This window comes from Emys orbicularis, chromosome 1 (genome assembly GCF_028017835.1).
Source record: "Emys orbicularis isolate rEmyOrb1 chromosome 1, rEmyOrb1.hap1, whole genome shotgun sequence".
NCBI lineage: Eukaryota > Metazoa > Chordata > Testudines > Emydidae > Emys > Emys orbicularis.
The window spans coordinates 108,878,120-108,900,423 of record NC_088683.1 but is presented as its reverse complement, the minus strand read 5'-3'; the positions used below and the strand labels follow the sequence as shown (position 1 = coordinate 108,900,423).

The following is a 22,304-nucleotide window of genomic DNA, read 5'->3' as shown; positions in this document are numbered from 1 at the left end:
TATGGTTCTGAGATTGCTTCAGCTGGTTCCTTAAGTACCCTAGGATGAATTTCATCAGGCCCTGCTGACGTTAATACATCTAACTTATCTAAATATTCCTTAACCTATTCTTTCCCTATTTTGGCTTATGTTCCTTCCCCCTTGTTGTTAATATGTATTGGATTAAGTATCTGGTCACCATTATGCTTGTTAGTGAAGACTGAAGCAAAATAGGCATTAAACACCTTGCTCTTCTTGATGTCATTTCCTTCATCTTTCTCTTGCTCCTATTGACTTTAAAGAACCTGTTCTTATTGCCTTTTATGTCCCTTGCTAGGTGTAACTCATTTTGTGCCTTAGCCTTTCTTATTTTGTCCAAATGAAATTAATGGGCAGCAGGTTTAAAAGAAATAAAAGGAAGTTCTTCTTCACACAGCGCACAGTCAACCTGTGGAACTCCTTGCCTGAGGAGGTTGTGAAGGCTAGGACCATAACAGGGTTTAAAAGAGAACTAGATAAATTCATGGAGGTTAAGTCCATTAATGGCTATTAGCCTGGATTGGTAAGAAATGGTGTCCCTAGCCTCTGTTTGTCAGAGGGTGGAGATGTCCCTCTGGGACACCTGGCATTGGTCACTGTCGGTAGACAGGATACTGGGCTGGATGGACCTTTGGACTGACCCAGTATGGCCATTCTTATGTTCTTATGTATTCTTATGTTATATGCTTGTGCTTTTCTTTTGTATTACTCCTTAGCAATTTGTCTATGTTTCCACTTTTTGTAGGATTCCTTTTTGATTTTTCAGGTCATTAGAGCTTTTGATGGCACCATATTGGCCTCTTACTGTTCTTTCCATCTTCCATTCACATACAGATAGTTTGCAGTTGTGCCTTTAATATTGTCTCCTTGAGAAACTGCCGGATCTCCTGAACTCTTTTTCCCCTTAGATTTTCTTCCCATCGGACGTCACCTACTGAGTCTGTTAAAATCTTCTTTTTTGAAGTCCCTTGTCCTTATTCTGCTGCTATTATTCCTTCCTTTTCTTAGAATCATGAAATCTATCATTTCATGATCATTTTCACCCAAATTTCCTTCCAGCTTCAGATTCTCTACCAATTCTTCCCTGTTGGGGGAAGTTTAAATCAAGTTTAAAATGACTGATTACTTCCTCCACTTTCTGGAACAAAAATCTGTCCCCAATACATTTTAAGAAATTAATGGAAAATTTGTGTTTTTCCTGGATAGTTAAAGTCCTCAATTACTACCAGGTCTTATGTTTTAGATATTTCTGTTGTTTGTTCTAGAAATGCCTCATCCACCTCTTCTTCCTGATTTGGTGATCTAAAGTAGACCGCTATCCTGACATCACCCCGATTTTTACCCCTTTTAACTTTACCCAGAGACTTTCGACTGGTCTGCTTCACACCCCATTCTGGACCTCAAAACAAGTATATAATGGAACCCTTCCTCCCTGTTCATCCTGCCTGTCCATCCTGATCTAGCTATACCCCTCTATATGACTATTCCAGTCTTGACACTTATCCCACCAAGTCTCTGTGATGCCAATTAAGTGATAATTTAGTTTATGGACTAATACTTCCAGTTCTTCCTTTTTATTCCCATACTCCTCGCATTTGTGTAAAGACAATCCTAGTGAGTGGCCAGGAAAGGGCACTTGCTAGAATCTGTCATGGTGACCTCATAGTTACTAACCTCCCAAAAAAGAAACAGTACCAACTGAAGTCTGTGGTGGTGGATGGTAAACACCACAGACCTTTCTTTGGGTATACAGCAACACAAGCCATGGATCTGATCAGGGTGCAGCATCAGAATGTTATAGCTGCAAAAGGGACAATGGAGACAATTTCATTGTTGAAATGTTTTCAAAGGTGACTGGTGCCTCGAAGGAAAGCTGTGACTTAGGTTCCATTGTGGAGTCTACTTTATGTACTTACTAGGAAGGAAAATTCCAATGGCACTACAAAATCCAGTACACAAGGAGCTCAAAAGTCTGCACAGCAGGGGTATCAGAGCACCTGTAGAGGCCAGTACAATCTGTGTACACAGCATGGTGGTGGAAAAGAAGCCATCATGCAAATTATGCATCTGCATAAACCTAAAGCCACTGAATCAGGCATTGAAAAGATGCCACTCTCCACTGCCCACAATTGGTGACATGACTCGCCAAAATTTTCCAAAGCCAGAATCTTTACAGTCTGTGATGTGAGGAATATGTTTGAGCACATAAGCCTGGCTAATGAGTCCAGCATGTTGTCAACCTTTGCAACACCATTTGGTCGCTACAGATCACTCAGCATGCCAATGGGCATAAGCCCAGTGCCAGAAATGGTACAGAGAAGACTCATAGAAATGCTGGAAGGACTGCCTGTGGTGAAAATAATTGCAAATTATAGCTTCATTGTAGGTGAATGGACCAATGATGCACAAACTGAATGAGACCATGACAGAAAACTACAAGCTTTTCTACTGCATCAGGTGACATATATTGGACATCTGCTCACAGCAAAGGGAATGAAAGCAGATCCCAACAAGATCAAGGCAGTCAGAGACATGCCAGTTCCAATGGATGTGAAAGGGATACAGAGCTTCATAGGAATGATAAATCTTCTGTCCAATTTCTGTCCACACCTGGCTGCAGTGGCAGAACCCATACGTCAACTCACAGGGCTGGATGCTGAGTGGGACCGTCACAACAGCAAGCATTTGACACACTGAAACAAATGATAATGGATGCCCCTGAAGTACTACCAGCCATTAGAGCCACTGACACTCCAGCGTGATGCATTGGAAAAAGGATTGGATGTAGCTCTTTGCAAGAGCAGCTGTTCACTTATGCCAACGAAGCCTTGTCAGAGACTGAATAGGGGTATGCACAAATAGAAAAAGAGCTTCGGGCTGTGGTATCTGGAATGGAGCCACAGGCACCGACTCCATGGGTGCTCCAGGGCTGGAACACCCACGGAAAAAAACTGGTGCTTAGCACCCACCGGCGCTGGCCCCATGTAAAACCTGGCAGTGCTGCAGCACCCCCCGCGCCCCTAGTTCCCGTGCCTATCCACCTGACCATGGGAAAAATGGGAGCAGACTTATTTATCTTAAAGGAAAAGCTGTATTTGATTACAGTGGACTACAACTCACATTTCTGGGAGGTCAATCTCCTGCCTGATACAAGGAGCAAGTCACTGATTGGAAAACTGAGGGCCCATTTTGCAAGATATGGCATTCCAGACACTGTATTCACTTACAACTGACCCTAACTTGCCTTGGAAGAATTCAAGGAATTAGCATGCAAATGGGAATTTGACCCATACCTCCTCCCTAGCATACCCTCTGAGTAATGGTGAGGTGGAATCAGCTGTCAAAACAGCTAAGAGACTGTCACACAAGGCTGTTTTTCCTGGTTTAGACTCTTCAATATCATTTTTGGCAGACAAGAACACCCCATCACTGGGGTGCCAAAACAGTCCAACGCAAGCACTGATGGAACAAAGGACCAAAACCTGCTACCAACAACGGGAGGCCTCCTGTACCAAAAGGATGGAGACACCACTGAGAGAAGATGGCCAACAATCAGAGAAACAGACACTAGAGTACAACAGATGAGCCAAAGACCTACCGGTCCTGGAGACAGGGACTCCTGTGAGGATCCAGCCATTAGAGAGACACCAGAAGGAGTGGACTAAAGGAGTCATGAGGAGTGCAGTGGCTCCCTGGTCATACGAGGCAACTATGCAACAGTGACAAATGAGCCAAACAAACAGGAGACGCTTGCAAGCCAGCAGACACAACACCCAGAGAGTGCCTACAGAGATATAGAGATCACCACAGACTGGAGAGACAGAAAACCAGTGGAGGCCCACCCCACGGGAAGGCAAGAGACTTCACACAGAGAGAGTTTGCTGGACTTGGACACAAAGACAGCTGTCTCCACATGTAGTTTGTTCTCCTGAATAGGCAACTATCTCAGGACCATGCAACCAGCCGAGTATGTGGTAAAGACTTCAAATCAGCAATGTGCTAGCAGCATCTGGTCAAAGGGACACGAGTTGGGGTCTGTGCATCAATTATTTGTTTTTAATGATTATATTAAAATGTTCGTAAAATAAGGAAGACGTATCATGATCACTGGAACTAGAGTCAGGGAGCCTATGTTCTCTGGAGGGACTGTTATTAATGAGGCATAAAGCTGGAGGTGTCAGTTAAAGCTTTCCCTCTGATGCTTTCATTAACATTAATGTGGTTGATATCCCAAAGTTTCCCTGACCTTGGCAGTGTAACACTGGACAACTTTACACAGTATGAATTTTTTCCTATATGTCAATGATAGAGCTGCTGAACATCAAAGCTATCCCTTAGAGAGATCACATCTGTTTTATCCACTGTGCCTTCAAATTTGCAAAGGTGAGCAAACTAAGAACTGGCTACCATGGCAGATGGATTTCCCCCACCAGCACCAAGTGTTTCCGAATTCAAAACAAAGCAATAACAGATGCAGGAGTATCCAGTCCCTTTATTTTTGCTCATATTATATTTTCATCCCTTTGGAGGCTTCTTAAGGGCCTGATCAAAAACCCTTTGAAGCCGACTCCCACTGACTAAGGGCCGTGCTTCTCCACCTTTTCAGGTTGGCAACTGCTTATTTGAAGTCAAAAAAATTTGCAACCCCCTTATATTTACTATAAGAGTGAAAATGTATGGATGATAATAAGCCTATATAATTCACGTGTGTGTGTTTTGGGAGTTCCACAGAGAATTCTTGACATTGAACAGCCCGGGTGTGCTTTGCTTTAGGTTGTAATATATATTTGCTGCACAATCCCCCAGTGGCCTTTTGTAGCCCCCTGGGAGTCATGACCCACCAGTTGAAAAACACTGAGTTAGAGTGAGCTTTGGCTCAGGTCCTAAATACTGCTCCTTCCCTAGTTTGCCTTCACAGGCAAGTCCCCCCATGTTCTCTCTGGCAAGCCGGACCTAAATCCTGCTGCAAAGTCCCTGGGTTCTGCAGCGCCCTGGTGTGGCAAGCTGGAAATTCTACTGAAGCTTTATTGAAATTAAAAGAATGGCAGTTGCTGATGAATTAACTATGAAAATGAATAATACAGTCAGGACAGTAGTCCCTGTGTTTTTCATTTTGATACTAAAGTCAGTGTATTCTACCCTGTCCCTAGGTTTTCTGTATGCCACAGACCTTTTCACTGACAATAACTGCAGGGTAAAAGCTGTTAGGAGCAAAGCTGGAGGTTTTGGCAGCTGAGTGAGGACACTTGGGACTCTAGACACCTGGGGAGGCAATATGGGATTGTGCGAGAAGGTGGGTATTTCTGCTCAAATGATCAGCAGTGAACTAATTAACATTTATATTGTGATCTTTAGGTTTCGGGATTAACAACCCACAGAGCTGTGTGAGGCAATTTCTTGTTTTTTTCCGAGCCACTCTTTCAGGTTATGTGCAGACTCGTGCACACAGCCCTGCATTGGTTTACACTCGGTTCATATTTTCAAGGTCATCTTCACAACGGTGATGGCTAGAAACACTTATTTTAAAGGAAAAATTAAATTCAGGAGCACCATCCTGCAGTGAGGGTGGAGCCTGTGGCAAAATCCACAGCTGTGAAATTGCAGAATGCACGGGGGGCCTGACTACAGAACCCAATGGGGTTGTTTCTTACATTACAAGGTTGACAGGTGGGCTAATACATATAGTGCAGTCAGATCCCCAGATTCTCACCTGTTCACTTCACAACAGCTAATAAGTACTTGCCATGCTCGGCAGAGCTGTTCTGAGCTTCTTCAATATAACTTGGCATTATGTGTTCCTATTCAGAGGGAGGGAAGTGGTTTAGACTGATACCTTAACACAGCCTGAAACTCCAGACAACAAGCTGGATCCTTTTGATATTTCAAAGTCAAGAAGGTGAAATAATTTTAATGGAGGAAAAGTGTTCATAACAGATAAGTGATCAAACAGAGTAAGGGCCCAATCATCAGCTGGTGTAACTTGGCTCCACTGAAGTCAACAGAGCTATGCCAATTAACACAGGCTGAAAATCTGGCCATTTGGACCTTATTTTGAAACATGGGCACCTAAAGTAAGTACCCAAATGCCATTTGGGAGCCTCAATACATGTTTTAGGCCACAGATGCTGGATACAGATGCCTAAATCGTGTGCCCAAATGGAACACATGGTATATCAGCCCGTGTTCCAGGTGCCAGACACAATGCAGCATCCCAACACAGCAGTAAAGCAACTGCACTTTATACACGTGCCCTCAAAGTGCAGGTCCAAAATCCGGCCATGCAAGAATTCAAAAGGAGGAGGAAAAGTAATTCAAAGGGAGGAGGAAAAGTAAAGCAGTCCAAGTAATCCCGGTGCCTTTAGAGCCAAACACTGTAATCCAATTGAAGTACAGTAACACTGTCAAATACAGCACTGGAACAATCGTGGGAATGTCACAAACCCTTTGTCAGAAGCAAAGCTAAAGCAAGTGAAACAGAGGTTGCGTCTGAAAACCTGACAATGTCTAAGACCTTTGGGAAATGTTCTCCTTAGAGAAATTCTCCTTAGCTATCATTTTTCTGTGCCTCTCCTCCCTGTCTTTTTTTGTTGTTGTTGTTGTTCAAAAATTATTATTCCTAGAGCTATTCATAAGGAAACAGGATCTTGTTTCTAAAGAGTTCATCTGCTCCTGCTGCTTTTTCTTTATTTGAAGTCATTGACAGCACAATTAGTTGCTGTGTCCCAGGCAGCATTATAACCTTAAAGGGTGAACAAGATGCACATGAGGATGGATGTGCCCCTTGACTCTGTTGTAGCACAAAATCTGTGATACCACTCATGGCAGAGCCCAGGTTCCCATTCAGAGACAGGAAAACTGGGAGGAGGAAGGAATAAACTACTGGAAGCTACCCCTGTATAGTAGTTCCCCCCCACCCCCACAGGGTGAAACCAGAACCCAGACTAAAATCTACCTCCCTGCCATTTGACACTGTCTGCCTATGAAGAGCATTTTATCCTCCCGCTCCCCCGATTTAAGACACAGAGCTTGGTGCCTTTAACCTCACAGGTCCAGCTCACTCTGTGACGGACTCCTTTACTGTAGGATGGAGCATCCCTGGCCTCACCAATCAGGTGGTTGGGCTTCTGAACTAAAATACACTTCTTAAGTCAAATGTGTGTGGATAAGATTTTTGAGTCTGTTTCCCTGTCTGCAGTGCTGAGGACTTAAGGAAAGTATGAAAACACCATGGCTTGCATTTGTTTTATTTTATTGTACATGAACTGCTCTCCATGAAAAAGTGAAAGAGCATTCTAACAGGGTGGCTTGCCTGTGGGTTGGAGAGCCTGGGGCTAAGCCACCCCTGATTGCAAGATGAGCCCCACCTGAGAGGATTCCCATATAAAAGGCAGTAGGATGCCGCAGGGAGGGGTGTGGTTGAGAGAGGAGCTGATGCTGCCAGAGGCAGGAAGCCTGGCACTAAGCTGGAAAAGCTTAGGAAACTGCAGCTATCCCTGTAGGGAGCAGTGAGAAGACATCTGAGTTAGTAGGGGGAAGACTCCAGCTGAGAAAATCTCTGGAAAAAAGACAAACTCCAGGCAGGAAGCAACTGGGAAGCTGACAGACAGACCGACCCACCCTCAGGGAGAAGAGGCTGTGCACAGATGAAACTGGGATAAAGACTGTGAGAGTTTATTTTGGGCTACTGGATGAGAGACACTGAACTATGGGTTGGGCCTGAAGGGCCAATGTGTACCCAGAAGAATAAATAAATGGGATCTCATGTGGGGACTATTTCAATTACCTTTGAACCATGAGTTCTTAAATGGGCCCTGTAAAGTGAAGAGGAAATAGAGGCCACAGAGGCAACCCTAGCTACAAGGGGGCACTTGGAAAGCAATAAGTGGCCACTGTGCTACAAGCACTGAGATAACAAGGAGTGACTAGTCACTCCCACAACTTATATGTACCTGTGGCTGAGAATTTAACAGACAGCTGTTTGCTTTTGCAGAACAGAGGCAATTAGAAACAAAAACAGATTAGCTGACATGAAACAAAGTTCTTGTTAACTAAAAGAGGGAAGGAGAGAGACAGAAAATATGTTCCTGGTCCTAATCCTACATGAATGTGCAGGGGCATAATGAAAAGGAAATACTGCACACCTCAGATCCATGTAATCTAATCCCTGCAGTGGAGTGAAGTGGAGCAGCTGGCTTGTCTGAAATTCCTTCCCACACACCATGCAGTGGTAGTTAGCATCAGGTTCTACATGTATACCAGGGCTCTGCAACACAGGTTGGGCTGAGGGTTTCTCCCGTTGTAGCAGGCTGGATCCAGAGCATTTTTAAGTCAGCAAGGCCCTTGTAACTGAATTCAGGCTTTGCTCACTTTTTCAGGAAGATAATTCCTTGCACTGTTGTAACAAACTTTTCATCAAAGGATGCTCCAGGTTAATGTTTTCAAATGTGCCCCAGTGACTTAGGACTTGATGTCCCATTTTCAAAAGTGACATAGGTACTTAAGGCAAGATTTTCAAAGGTGATGGGATTTTAGTGTGCCCGATTTGATAAACAGGCCTGATTTTCAGAAGGTGCTGAGAAACCCATTGCGAATCAGGTCCATTTATGGTATCTGAAGTCGGCCACTCAGAAACTGAGACACCTAAAATTAATAGTCACTCTTGAAAATCATGATATTAGGATCCTAAATTCCACTGATCTAGGAGTTTTTAAGGTTCCTACATACTTAAATCACTTTTGAAAGGGTTTTAGTTGCCTAAGTCACCTATGTATTTTTGAAAACGTTACCCCCAAGTGTTTGTTTAAGCCCCATGATGCCCCATGAAATAGTAAAGTCATAGATAGCGATCTCTATACTCAATGCTGAAATGCAGCCACCTTTGGGGGTAGCTATTTAACAATCTAATGCAACGTTGCATGAATTGATGATAAGTGAAGAAGACCATTGTATCTCATTGAAACAGCAGGGCAAATGTCTTCGGGGATTATAATTAGTTGAGTAGGAATTTGTACACAGGGCTTATCCCTTCTCTTACAAAACATGCCATCAGATCCTGCATGACTACAGGTGGCCAGATATTTAGACTTACATTTCATACATTGGATGGCACTTTCAGCAGCACAGTGCTTCTGACCCTATGCAGGGGCAGTGGTTCGGTGCTGCCTCAGGAGGAAAAGTGAATCACCACCACCCCTTGCCAAGCACACTGAGCAGTGCTCCGTGGAGGTCACCTACATATAAAACTATCCCTCAGTAGATTTTTATTTCAAAGTTTGCCATGAGTTACCTCCTTAAGACCTAACCACCTTGAGAACCCTTTTAAACAAATGAGTCTTTCTAAGGGGATCAGAGTGTCAGATACACAGAGTGAGACTCTCCAAAGTTGTGCATTCTTCACTGTCTCATTACAAGCAAGGAGCATTATTAAATATAACCTACCTCCACTACCCTCCCTTTAACCAACATTACATTTTGGATGCCAAGCCAATGAAGTCAGCTCTTAAGCTGCTTCCTTAGTTTGCGTCATTGCAAAAAAAAAATAATAAGGCATCACAGGTGTGCATGAATTCTCAAAGCTTAAAATAGAGAGGAACGATAGTCCAGTGATTAGGGCTAACGTAGGATTTGGGAGACGTGGATTCAAGTCCCTGCTCTGTTACAATCATCCCACACCTGCAATTTAGCTGAATCAATGCAGACCTTGGACAAATCACTTAGGACTTGTCTACACTTAAAATGCTACAACAGCACATTTGTGCCACTGCAGCACTTCAGTGTAGACACTACCTATGCCAATAGGAGGGGTTCTCCCATCAGCATAGTTAATCCACCTCCCAGTGAGGCGGTAGCTAGGTCGACAGAAGAATTCTTCCATTGACCTAGCGCTGTCTACATTGGGGGTGGATCAGTATAGCTACATCTCTACATTTCACACCCCTGAGAGATGTAGCTATACCAATGTAAAATCCTAACGTAGACCAGGCCTTAGTTTCTCTGGGCTTAGGTTCCTGAGCTATAAAATGGGGTAATCTCTACCTCTGCAGGGCATTGTGAGGATAAATACATTAAAGATTGCACAGTGTTCAGATTATGGTAATGAGAGCCATATAAGTACCTAAAATAGATAATTTGTGCTGGATCACCAGCTACTGTGGCTCAGTGCGCTCCATTGAAATCAGTGCAGCAACCCTAATTTGCACCAGATGAGAATATGGCCTTTAACTTTTAATTTTCTTTCTTTTGTCAGTTTCTGTTACAATCTTTACATTATTAAACTGCCCCGGGGCAGGAAAGGGTGGCATCTCAGATGGGTTTTTATGAAATTTCTTTATTTAAAAAGAAACCTTCATACATTCAAAAGCATGTATTAATTATTGAAGCAATTGGGTCAACACCATTCATATTTAAGCTGAAGGATTTTGTTCAAATCTCTCTGTTTGCATGATAGAACTAGAAGGAGCCATTCTGCTCCATCAGATACGGTCAAACTGTGTTAAGGTGGCTTTTTTTAAAAGATGTTTAATTAAAAGATCCAATAAACTGCAGATCTGCTTGCCATTAAATATGGCCGGCTTGCATTTTCACAATGACTAATGATTTTGGGTGCACTGATTTTAGGGTGGTAATTTGAGGCACCTTAAAAGGACTTGTTTTCAGAAGGTTCTCAGGACTTTCTGAAAACCAGGTCCCTTTAAAGCATCTCATGTTGGGCACCCAAAAATTGAAACACCCAAAATCACTAGTCACTTTTGAAAATGTAGGCTGGATTTGTATTTATCTTTAATGTTGTTTGCACAGTAGACTTCAGTAATCAATTGGCTGATTGGCCCTAACTTGACACCAGCTACTGTTATCAGATCTGGGAAATCCTCCAGATGCTAATAACTCTGCTCTCTTCATTTTGTCCAACCCAGTGGATGTGGCTGAGTTTCCTTCTCAGTGTATGGTAGTGGCGACACAGAGGTAAAGGAGCTGGCTAAGACCCAGTCTAGGGAAGACTGAGGTGATGTTGTTGGGGGAAGCAACTGGAGGAGATTGTAAAGATTCTGTCAGCCCCTCTGACTGAAGGTGGGTGGCTGCCAGTTTTCAGTCATGTTAAATTCTCATCGCCCTTTCTCCCTGATGTGAACTTTGCTATAAGCACCCAGGCCTTTGTAACTTGAAGGCATTACTGCAATGCGCTCTACATGGGGGTACCCCTTAAATCAATTCGGAGACTGAAGTGGGTACAGAAGACAACATGTAAGGATCCAGGAGTGAGGGCCCCCAGTTTCAGCTGTGGGACTCTGGGTCTCTGACACACTGTTGTCGCCAGCAGGGGAGACAGACAAAGCAGCACCTCATTAATCCTGGAAGGTCAAGCCCCACAGGAAGTCCTGTTAGGGCTCCCAAGGCTTGGGGTCACCTGATTGGCTTGCACCTACTACTTAAACCAGGAAGTGACCCAGGTGGGAGATCCAAGCAACTGTGCAGACTCCTTGTTGCTGCCACATCGACCCTGCTCTTTGACTGACTCCTGCAATCTGCCTCCAACTCCGTTCCTGGTTCCTGCTCCATTCCTGTCCTGTTTCTGGTTCCTGCCTTCCTCCTGCCCTCATTCCCAATTCCTTCCCTGCTCCATTCCTGCCCCTTGCCTTGTCTCTGATTTCTGCCCCATGCCTCACTCCTGACTAGTGGCTACCAATTCTGGCTCTGACCCTTGGCTTGACTTTTGACTGTGGCTCGGACTCCTGGTTCCTGATGCTGGCTCTTGCTTTTGGCACTGTTCCTGGCCTCTGAGTGCCATTGCCATGACCACTGGGCATGACCGCCGCTGCTCCAACCAGTAGATCTGACCCCTACAGCCTGGCTCCTAACACAGCAGTCCACTTGTTAAGCAATGAGTCTCATCATGATCCCACGATGGCAGCATTCCAGAATCTGCACTGGTTGGCTGGCAGTTTCTGGGTGGAGTTTAAGATGTTGGTCCTGGCCTATCAAGTCCTAAGTGGCTTGGAACCGGCCTACCTGAGACACTGTGATCAGCAGAGGCACCTGAGCTACAGGAGTGTTGGTATACGAGAGAAGAAGTTGCTGGCATGGCCTCTCAACCCTTTAGTTGAAAATAGCCTGAATTTGTTCATCTGTAAGACAAGCTGAAAAGTTCATTATTTATTATCATCATCATTATTATTTTATTATTATGATAGCACCTAAAGGCTCCAATTGAGATCAAGGCCTGGTTGTGCTAGGCACTGTATAAATACATAGTGAGAGACGGTCCCTTACAATCCAAGGGTGAAATTCTGACCGCATTAAAGTCAATGGTAAAACCCCTACTGACTTTAATGGGGGGGTGTACAGAATTTCATTCCAAATAGACCAGACAGACAAATCCATGTTGATGATCCTTAGCCGCACATTTCCTCACCCTCACAGGTTTTCGACCTGCAGCCCTGGTTCAACTCTCCCACTCACCAAAAGGGCCACACACTTGATTTGGTCTTTACCAAGCATTACTTTCATTATTTCTCTGGTCTTTCCGTTTCTCTGTCTAATGATCACTTGGTTCTTCAGCATCACCCATCCCCTCCCTCCTCCCCATCCCCACCCCCATACACCCTGTCCCTTGGCCATTTCATGACTTCTGGACCATCACTGCTGCTGCTATGTCAGCTGTTCTCAGCCTTCTCCTTCCTGCCCTCTCTTTCCTTTCTCCCATGGATATGGTCATTGAGTGTCTGTATGCTTCACTGTCCTCGACCCTTGACTTCTCCCCTCTCTCCTATCGCGAGGTCTGCCCTGCCATCCCCTAGCCCTAGACCACCCCCAATATCCACTTCCTCTGCTCCTTCATGTCCTTGGCAGAAATCCTGTGATGAGGATAACTTCTTCCATTACAAACTCATTCTCTCCTTTTTCAGTTCTGCCATCTTCCTAGCTAATGTCTCCAACTTAATTGAATCCCACACCTGCAATCCTAGTGCCTTTTTGAGACCTTTGACTCTTTCTTCAAATCCGCCTCCCCTGCTGCCTTGACTTCTGTCTCCACACAAGATCCCATGAATTTCTTTCAAGAAAAAATGGACAAAATACAATGTAACCTTCCCCACCCATCTACTCTTCTTTCTCCCCTCTCCCTAGAACTCTCTTCTCCTTCTCAGTCACAGATGCAGGAGTTTTTCATTTGCTGTCCTCCTCTCACCCCTCCATTTGCCCCTGTGACTCCATCCTCTCTCCCGATCTCCCTTATGCCCACTTTCATTCCCCTACTTTATTCATCTTCTTAACTTCTCACTCTCTGTATTCCCCAATTAAAAAAAAAAGGACCAACAAAAATGCCACACTGGCTAAACATCAGAGTAAAAGAGGAGGTTACCGGCAAAAAATCATCCTATAAAAATTTGAAGTCAAATAATAGTGAGGAAAATAGAAAGGAGCATAAACTCTAGCAAGTCAAGTATAACAGTATTATAATGCAGGTCAAAAAAGAATTCGAAAAGCAACTAACTAAAGACTCAAAAACTAACAGCAAACATTTTTTAAGTACATCAGAAGCAGGAAGCCCGCCAAACAGGCAGGGGGGGCACTGGATGATCAAGGTTTTAAACGAGCACTCAAGGAAGACAATGCCATTGCAGAGACGTTAAATGAATTTTTTGCATTGGTCTCCATGCAGAGGATATGGGGGAGATCCCTGTACCTGAGCCATTCTTTTTCGGTGACAAATCTGAGGAACTCTCCCAGATTGAGGTGTCAATACAGGAGGTTTTGGAACAAATTGATCAAATTAAATAGAAATAAGTCACCAGGACCAGATGGTATTCACCCAAGAGTTCTGAAGGAATTCCAATATGAAATTACAGAACTACTAATTGTGGTATGTAACTTATTGCTTAAATCAACCTCTGTACCAGATGACTGGAAGATAGCTAATGTAACACCAATTTTTTTTAAAGGTTCCAGATACTATACTGGCAATTACAAGCCAGTGAACCTAACTTCAGTACCAGGCAAATTGGTTTAAACTATAATCAAGAACACAATTTATCAGACACATAGATAAACATGATATGTTGGGAAAGAGTCAGCACAGCTTTTGTAAAGAGAAATCATGCCTAGCCATTCTATTAGAGGGTGTCAACAAGCATGTGGACAAGGGTGATCCAGTTGAGTACTTGGACTTTCAGAAAAACTTTGACAAGGTCCCCTCTTCAAAACAGAAAATATCATAAAATACTGCATGCAGGTCTGGTTGCCCCATCTCAAAAAGATATATTGGAATTGGAAAAGGTACAGAAAAGGGCAACAAAAATGATTAGGGGTATGGAACAGCTTCCATACGAGGAGAGATTAAAAAGACTGGGACTGTTCATCTTAGAAAAGAGATGACTAAGGGGGGGGATATGATAGAAGTCTATAAAATCATGAGTTGTATGAAGAAAGTGAATAGGGACTATATAACACAAGAACCAGAGGTCACCCAATGAAATAAAGGTTTAAAACTAACAAAAGGAAGTACTTCTTTCACATAACGCACAGTCAACCTGTGGAACTCGTTGCCAGGGGATATTGTAAAGGCCAAAAGTATAACTGGGTTCAAAAAAGAATTAAATAAGTTCACGGAGGATAGGTCCATCAATGGCTATTAGCCAAGATGGTCAGGGATGCAACCTCAGGCTTCAGATGTCCCTAAACCTCTGACTGCCAGAAACTAGGACTGGACAACACTTGAAATTTCCCTGATCTATTCATTCCCTCTAAAGCATTTGGCACTGGTCAGTGTCGGAAGACAGGATACTAGATTAAATGGACCATTGATCTGACCCAGTATGGCCGTTCTTATATTCTGGTTCTTTGCTCTTCACACAAGCATGCTTTTGTCTTTCCTATCTAAAAAAATCCACCCTTGACCCCACTTGCCTCTCTAACTAATACTGACCCATTTCCCTTCTCCCTTCTGTCTCTAAACTCATTGAGCACACTGTTTATGATTGCAGTCTGGAGTTCCTCTCCTCCAATTCCTCCTAGACTCTCTTTAGCTTGGCTTCTGCCCTTTGCAGTCCACTGAACACACTCTCACCAAAGTCTCTGAGAACTTCTTCCAAGTCAAAGCCAGATCCACTACTCCATCCTCATCCTCCTTGACCTGATAACCCACCTTTGAACACCATCAACAGTGCTCTTCTTTTTGAAATCTTATCTTCCCTTGGCTTCCATGACTGTCCTCTCCTGGTTCTCCTCCTACCTCTTTAATCATTCCTTCGGAAGATCCTCATCTTCCTCCTTTTCCTCTAACTTTCTATGGAAGTTCCACAGGGCGGTCCTTCATCCCTTTTTCTTCTCCCTCTACACCTTATCTATGGGCGAGCTCACCTGCAAACACAAATTCAGCTACCATCTCTATGCTGATGACTGCAATGGGAATTGTGGTGCTCTAGGGTGAAATTCACTCCCCTTCAGAGACCCAGCACAAGGCCTGGGCATAACGTATGGTGAGGCATTGCTTTGAGTAAAGTTACAGCTGAACCCTGTGGGTATGTACCCTACACGGCTCTCTACATGCCCAAGCAATGCCACACGTCTACACTGCTGTTTTTAGCAGTATAGTGTCCCACTGTCTCCCCACTGCCAGAGCCTTTCCCCGCAACAGAAAAGGCTCCAGCAGCAGGGAAAAGGTCCGGCAGCTCCCTGCTGCTGGAGACTTTCCCCACCACAGGGAAAGACCCCAGTAATGGGAAAAGGCTTTGGCAGAGGAAAGCAGTTGGGAAAGGCTCCAGCAGCTCTCCACTGATGGAGCCTTTCCCCACTGCCTCACCCTGCCAGAGCCTATCACTGCTGTGTGTTAGCTACAGACCGCAGCATGGACCCAGCCTGCCTTTCACCACAGTGTGTAGCTACACGTACACGGCATGCCGCCGCCAGTGGTGTGCAGTGTAGACGTAGCCTTAAGTAGTACTTTAGCAGTGCATGGGCCTTGTGCTGGACATGTGCACAAGGACAACTTTAACCTTGGAGGAGACTTGAAGGTGATTGCAGTCCTGAAATCAATGGAACTTTCGCCACTGACTTCAACAGGAGCAGGATCAAGCCCTCAGTGAGGTCCACTTCATAAAGATGGAGTAATAGGATAATTGTTTTGGTTGTTTTGAAATAAAATATCATTAGATTGCTTTAAATTTATGAAGAATCCGTGAAAAACGAATGTCCTTATTCACCTGGCAAAACACTGATTTAAAAAAAAAAGTCAATTTCAAATAACTGCAGGATACTGCAATTTTTTTAACGGACATAAATCTTTCTACTCCTATACATACCCGCAGTAGCTGCTCATCAGACTTTTCCAACTGCCTATAAATAATCCCTAGTGACCGCTGGAATGGTCTTGTTATGCCTGTCTCATTCAGTTGTGCCATGCATCTGACAAATCTAAACACAGAGTACTTTCATTCCAGAATCCTTGCACATTATTTGCTGTGGAGTTAGCCTACATGGGAATTAGATTTTCTTTTTGTTTCTATGTTGGCATGGGATAAAAATACTCACAATAAAGTGTTTAAAAAATAGGACTTAATATGACTGCTGTGTATCTTTGGGGGCAAAAAATTAAGGTTATTGCCATATTTTTCTATAACTGGATTCCAGTGGCAGCAAGCGGAGACCATACCAGACAGTTTTAATTGGCAGTCTTCCAAACACATGATGAAAGGTCCTCTGAGTAGTAATTGTCTAAGTGGAATGATCTCAGGTTATTGTGTAACTTCTTCATATGTGGTATTGTAGCTTTATTATGAAATGATTTAATCTTTTTTCCCCCGTTCTTGTTTCCCTTACTGCTCAGTACAGAGGGAGCTTCCAAAGTTGCCATCTGATACAGACTCAAGAGGCTCTGTTTTCCTTTTGGGTTATTATGAGTCAAACACAATAGGATGTAATCTAATTACTGCAAAGGCAGGAAATAAACTCCTCCCTCTCCCAACCATGTACCACACTGAATTGACAGTTCTGTGCATTAAGGGTCTTTGCTTGCTGGCTTGTTTTTTGCTTTCCACTAGAGAATCATTACTGAAAGATGGACCACTGGTCCAAGATGGTATAGTGACTCCTAAGTCCAAAGTGAGTGCAGCAACAGTGCTGTAAAATTCATTCTTCTTGGAAGAAACCTAGATTATTCAGCTGAATTAAAATGAAGTTAATTTCCTGCTACTTAGACACTAGAAAGGCTTTCAAGATCAATGGTAAAATCCTGGCCCCACTAAAGTCAATGGGAAAGATTAAACCCCAAGACAGAACAAAATCAGAGGCCCAAACGCTTACTCCCATAAGTGGGCCTTACTCCCAAGAGTGGTCCTATTGAATCCAATGGGACTATTCATGTGAATAAAGATCACTCATGTGAGTAAAATTTAGCAAATTGGGTCCCAGGTTTGTATGTTTGAACGCAATACTCTTTTTATTGGCTATATTTTCTGTTGTTTTCATTATTCTTTTTATTTATATAAATAAAGAGTATAAATTAATTGCCCCATTTTGTTGAAGTTGTAAAATGTTCTTATACCTTTGATCTGCCACATTTGTCAGCTCCTTTGTGTGTGGGCTTAATTGTGGAAATATGTTTTAATTCATTGCACGCTAATCCAATTGTTTTGTTTAGAAATCTTCCAGCTGGATTCTATGGGAAGATATAAAAATAAATGGGAAAAATATAAATATGAGGAGCTTTTATATGCATTATTATTTACTACTGTGTACTAAAAGAAATCTCAAGTAGCACATTTTCAGTTGCGCCAAAGCCACACATAAGATTTTGATATATTTCAAAAAATGAAAAATAATAAAGAAAGAAAAGAATTAGGGAATTGGTCTAGAATTTCAGAAATAGGATTGTTTTTAAAGACACTGATGTCTGAATATTCCAAAGTCTTTCATGGGGCCCAATCGTGCATCTGATCTGCACTTACAACTCTCATGAATGTCAATGGTAATTCCACAGCTGGAACACTTGCAGGATATTTTCAAAGATAGTGAGCAGACCATTAATATGGCCCATATCCAGAAGTCCTTTCTTAGGCAACACTACCATTGACAGTAGTGGAAGTTTTGCCTGGGGAAAGATGCAGGACTTGGCCCAGGCTAAATAGATTATTAAAATCCTATCCATCTTTGAAAAGAACTCTTAACAGCATTTATATTTGGCTATGTACAGTACTATATGCAATATTTGGAGCCGCAACCTGCATTGGTTTATACAATTCATAAACAGGCACACTGGCTGAAAATGACATTTGTGCAGAGGGGCAACACAAGGTTGGTGCACCACTTAAATGCTCCAAATGGTTTTACATGGTGCTGGCCCTCTGCCCAAGGGGAGATTTCACCAGTAGTGCATATGCAGCCCACTTGTGGTATTTGACTACTGCAGGCATGGTAACGTCATTCAGAATCCTTCATGTTCGCACATGGCATGCTGAGCCCAACTCCTACACACTCAGTTTCTACTACTGGAGGAGACTCTGTGATGAGAGATTAATCATCCAAGGATCATGAATATGTCAGAGTGCCTCGTTTTGGACCCAACACTGTTCTCTACACCTGACAGCAGTGGAAAATATACTTACACCACATTCACAATATTACTACAGAACCTAGAGAAATGCAGGAATATCTGCCCTCAGGACATGGAACTGGGACACTATTTGGTTGCCCATATAAGGATGGCCTATACACATATATATTGAATACCTTTTGCAGTGATAGCTGGATGCAAAGATTTTTAATGGAGTTTAAAAAAAATTACTTCATGGTAATAAGTAAAGTCCTTTAGTTCTTTGATATTTTTGTATCTTATATAGATATCATATAAAGATAGCTATACTGTAGCATGATGGTTGAGAATTTATTTTTGAGTAAGCTTCACATTGCTAAGTTGTTGTAATCTTTACTTTTCTGTGTTTTAATTCTTAAAGTTATAAGGCAATGCAACCCCCTATTTTTAAAGATAATGAGCAAGTATTACGCTGCATAATGACTCAGAGTTGTTATATAGATGTATCCTCAATCAAAATAATCCCCCATTTCACTGTAATATTGACACTTGCCTTAAAAGAACCTCCCTCCTTTTACCTCTCCCTCTTCACCCACACAGAAAAAGCTAAAGGTGTATTGCAAAGCTTTAAAAGATAAAGACAAAATATTGTTTAAGCTCACAAATCATGCAACAATATACACCCAATTTTCAAACCAAATGGCAACCAATTGCATGCATATAATTGTGCAACCTACCCAAAATGCAAACACAAATCTGATATTTGTGCACAAACATTGACAATTGCCTGGCTGACCCTGGCGTAATCATATATCCAATCTGCAGGCATGCATTGGGTACCTGAGTCCATAAATTAGGCACCTGCCTCCGTTTGAATATCTGCCTCAATATGTTTAGGCTAAACTGATCACACACGAAAAATTAAAACTAGATCTTCCAAAAATCAACTCTTTCTGCAAATATTTATCTGCCTGAGGTTATGGCTGTGTGTTCCACCATCACTAACACCTAAAACAGTGGTCCTTACAGTGGTTCAGATGTTAAGTGATTTCAACAGCTCTATTAGGGGAAACAGATTCCTGAACTTAGGACGTAGCAGGCAGGCGAAAGGAGGATTGATTTTCATATATTTTGTTTTTAAATGAAATGCATTTATAATCTTTTAAACTACATTTTAAATAGACTTAGTATTTGTGAAATTTGCTGGAGACTGAAATTCACTATTTATCCTTATACCAGGCAGAGCACACACTGTAGTGCAAGCAATCCCTGCACTGTCACACCATTATGCCTCAACCCTGACCTGGAGGGATTAAAGGACTCCTTGGCTTCACGGCTGTGACTGCCAATCAGGGTGCCAAACGTGATGACAGGTTTTGGATGTGGTCATTTGTCCATTACAAAATGGACTGAAGCCTCCAATCTATTTCACATAAACGACTGAACAGCCACCACATAGTAATGACTTGCTCACTAACAGCCTGGGCTAGATTTGAACTAGCAATCTAGAGGTGAATGGCTCCATATTTCATTACGCATTTGTACTTCGTGTGCCTATGTGGTGTTATTAACCTTTTGCGGTTCACTTTTAAAATAAACAGAAGTAAACTCTATATTCATAAATGTGATTAGCTCCTTCGATATTTCTGCATGTAGTATTTGTAAAGGGGAGTAGGACAGGCAAAGAGAATCACTAGAATTTTGGATAGCTAATATATTTAAAACACAAGTGATTTTAAAGATTATATTGTATAAGAAGCAATCAATTCATTTTGGGGGAAATATACTGATAGGTAATCCTCTGAATTCATCATAAGGACTCTGGCGAGAAAGGATGTTTTGTTGTAGGGAATAGCATGATGGGACCAGCAAGGATGCTGTAATCCTCAACTGGAACCCTAATCATCTTGCAAAAACATCCATCTTTTTTGAAGGAATGTTTAACTTAGTTGGTGTTTGTACACAGCTGTTTGTGCTGCACTCTGGATCAAAGAACCGTTCAAGGCAAATTGACCATCATCCCCACCAATTCCTCAGGAAAAATAAAACAAGAACAGCACAATGATGCTACTGGCAAACATCTGTGTCTCCTTCTTGGGAGAAAACCATTCCTCTTCAGACCCTTCTTGAAGAATCAGTTTTGGCACAGTGAACATATTCCAAAATCTGGATTGGAATAAGCGGCAAGCAGGCTGTATTCTCTCTCTTGCTCTCTGGCATTTCCCTTTGTTTATTCCCATTTTCAATGTTAGAGCAAGCCTGTGTGTTTAAGGCAAATTGTGTAATTGGGAGCTGATGTTGAAATTTGATGTGGCAATCAGGAATAGTGAAATACACACATGTACAGCCTGGGTAACAAAACAAACAAAAACTGGGCTGGGCCAGCAGGGTCAAATGAAGACTTTTCTAATCTGCGAATTATTAATATTGTTTACTTCTCCAGGCAGGTGCTCAGAGGGCAGCCTTATGAAAACCTCACAGACAGACAGACAGACTACCCTCCCTGCAAGTATGTAATCATGCCATTCTAGACTCCCTCCCCTTCAAGTCTCTGTAACAGAGAACTGGACACCTTGTACCAAATGGTTAAGCAATGGTTTGTGAGATTACACACTTCAGAACCTTAAACTGCAGAATCCCCATTGCAAGGAGGGGTACATGGCTGGGAATGTTCGCTCTGCTATGTTAGATAGTGGGAACTAGCTGGAACTAGGGGTGCTGCCGTACCCACTGGCTTGAAGTGGTTTCCATTATACACATGGTTTACAGTTTGGTTCAATGGCTCTGGGCACCCCCCCCCATACAAATTATTCCAGCGCCCCTGTCAGGCGCTGTAACTCAGCCCAGCTCAGCTCATTCATTTTGCAAAGCGGGCCTTACCTTTGGCAATCAGCTCCTCCAGCTCTTGGTCGAAGCCCAGTCTGTGGCATTTCCTCCAGAGCCCCATGTTGGTTGAGTTGTACTGTCTGTTGCACTCATCGGCGGCGCTCATAGCAAAGAGCTGCCTCCTGTTCCTTGCCAAGAGGAGTTTCCCTTCCCAGCGGTCCAACCTAGATCTGCTGGCCCTCAGAGGCAGGTTGTTGTTGGAGTTGTAAATGAAGCCAGGGTCGTTTCTCCTGGTGGTGAAGCTTTTGCACCTCTCTCTGTGCTTCCTGGCGTCCGTTTCATACCAGTGGTCGGAGCAGATCGCCACCGCCAGCATGCCCAGGGCACACAAAGCTAGAGAGAGGCCAGCATAGAGCAGTAACCTTCCCGCAGCCATACCTCAGCTTCACAGCAACACCATGGACATCTTCACAACAGGCAAAGCCCTTCCACGCGAGACCCCGCGGAAACCTCCAGGAGCAGCTGCTGGGAGTCACTTGACAGCGCGTCTGCCTTCAATGTCAACAACTCGGGCGGGTTCACATCCAAGCCGCCGGAGCCTGGAAAAGCTCTACGAAGTTCTGGCCTGGAGGCAATCCTGGAGACTCACCCGCTTCTCTTATGGCTCCACTCTTCCAGCGCAGAGCATGCCAAGTGCAGACCCGGCGAAGAAATCTGAGCCTCCCACTTAAAAACAGAGGAGTGCCTGTACAGAGGTGTGTGCCCCCCGCTGCATGGGCATGGAAGGGGTCTGTGGGTCAGGGCAAGGAATCTTCCCTTGCAGTGTCCTGAAGGCTCTGGCCGTAAGATCGGTCCACCAAGCTCTTTCGATCTGGCCAGCTGACGAAGACAGAAGGGTCCCTTTAATATCAGCGTGTGACCTGCAACATCCCAAGAG

General features: G+C 43.3%; 1 protein-coding gene across 1 annotated transcript in view; it reads right to left on the bottom strand.

Annotated features, from left to right (window-relative positions):
- TMEM178B (transmembrane protein 178B) overlaps positions 1–21,803 on the bottom strand; it is a 316,692-nt gene extending 294,889 nt beyond the window's left edge. The window contains exon 1 of the mRNA XM_065423855.1: positions 21,422–21,803. Coding sequence (XP_065279927.1) covers positions 21,422–21,803 — 382 coding nt within the window. The remainder of the gene's footprint in view (positions 1–21,421) is intronic.
- Between the last annotated feature and the right edge of the window lie 501 nt (positions 21,804–22,304).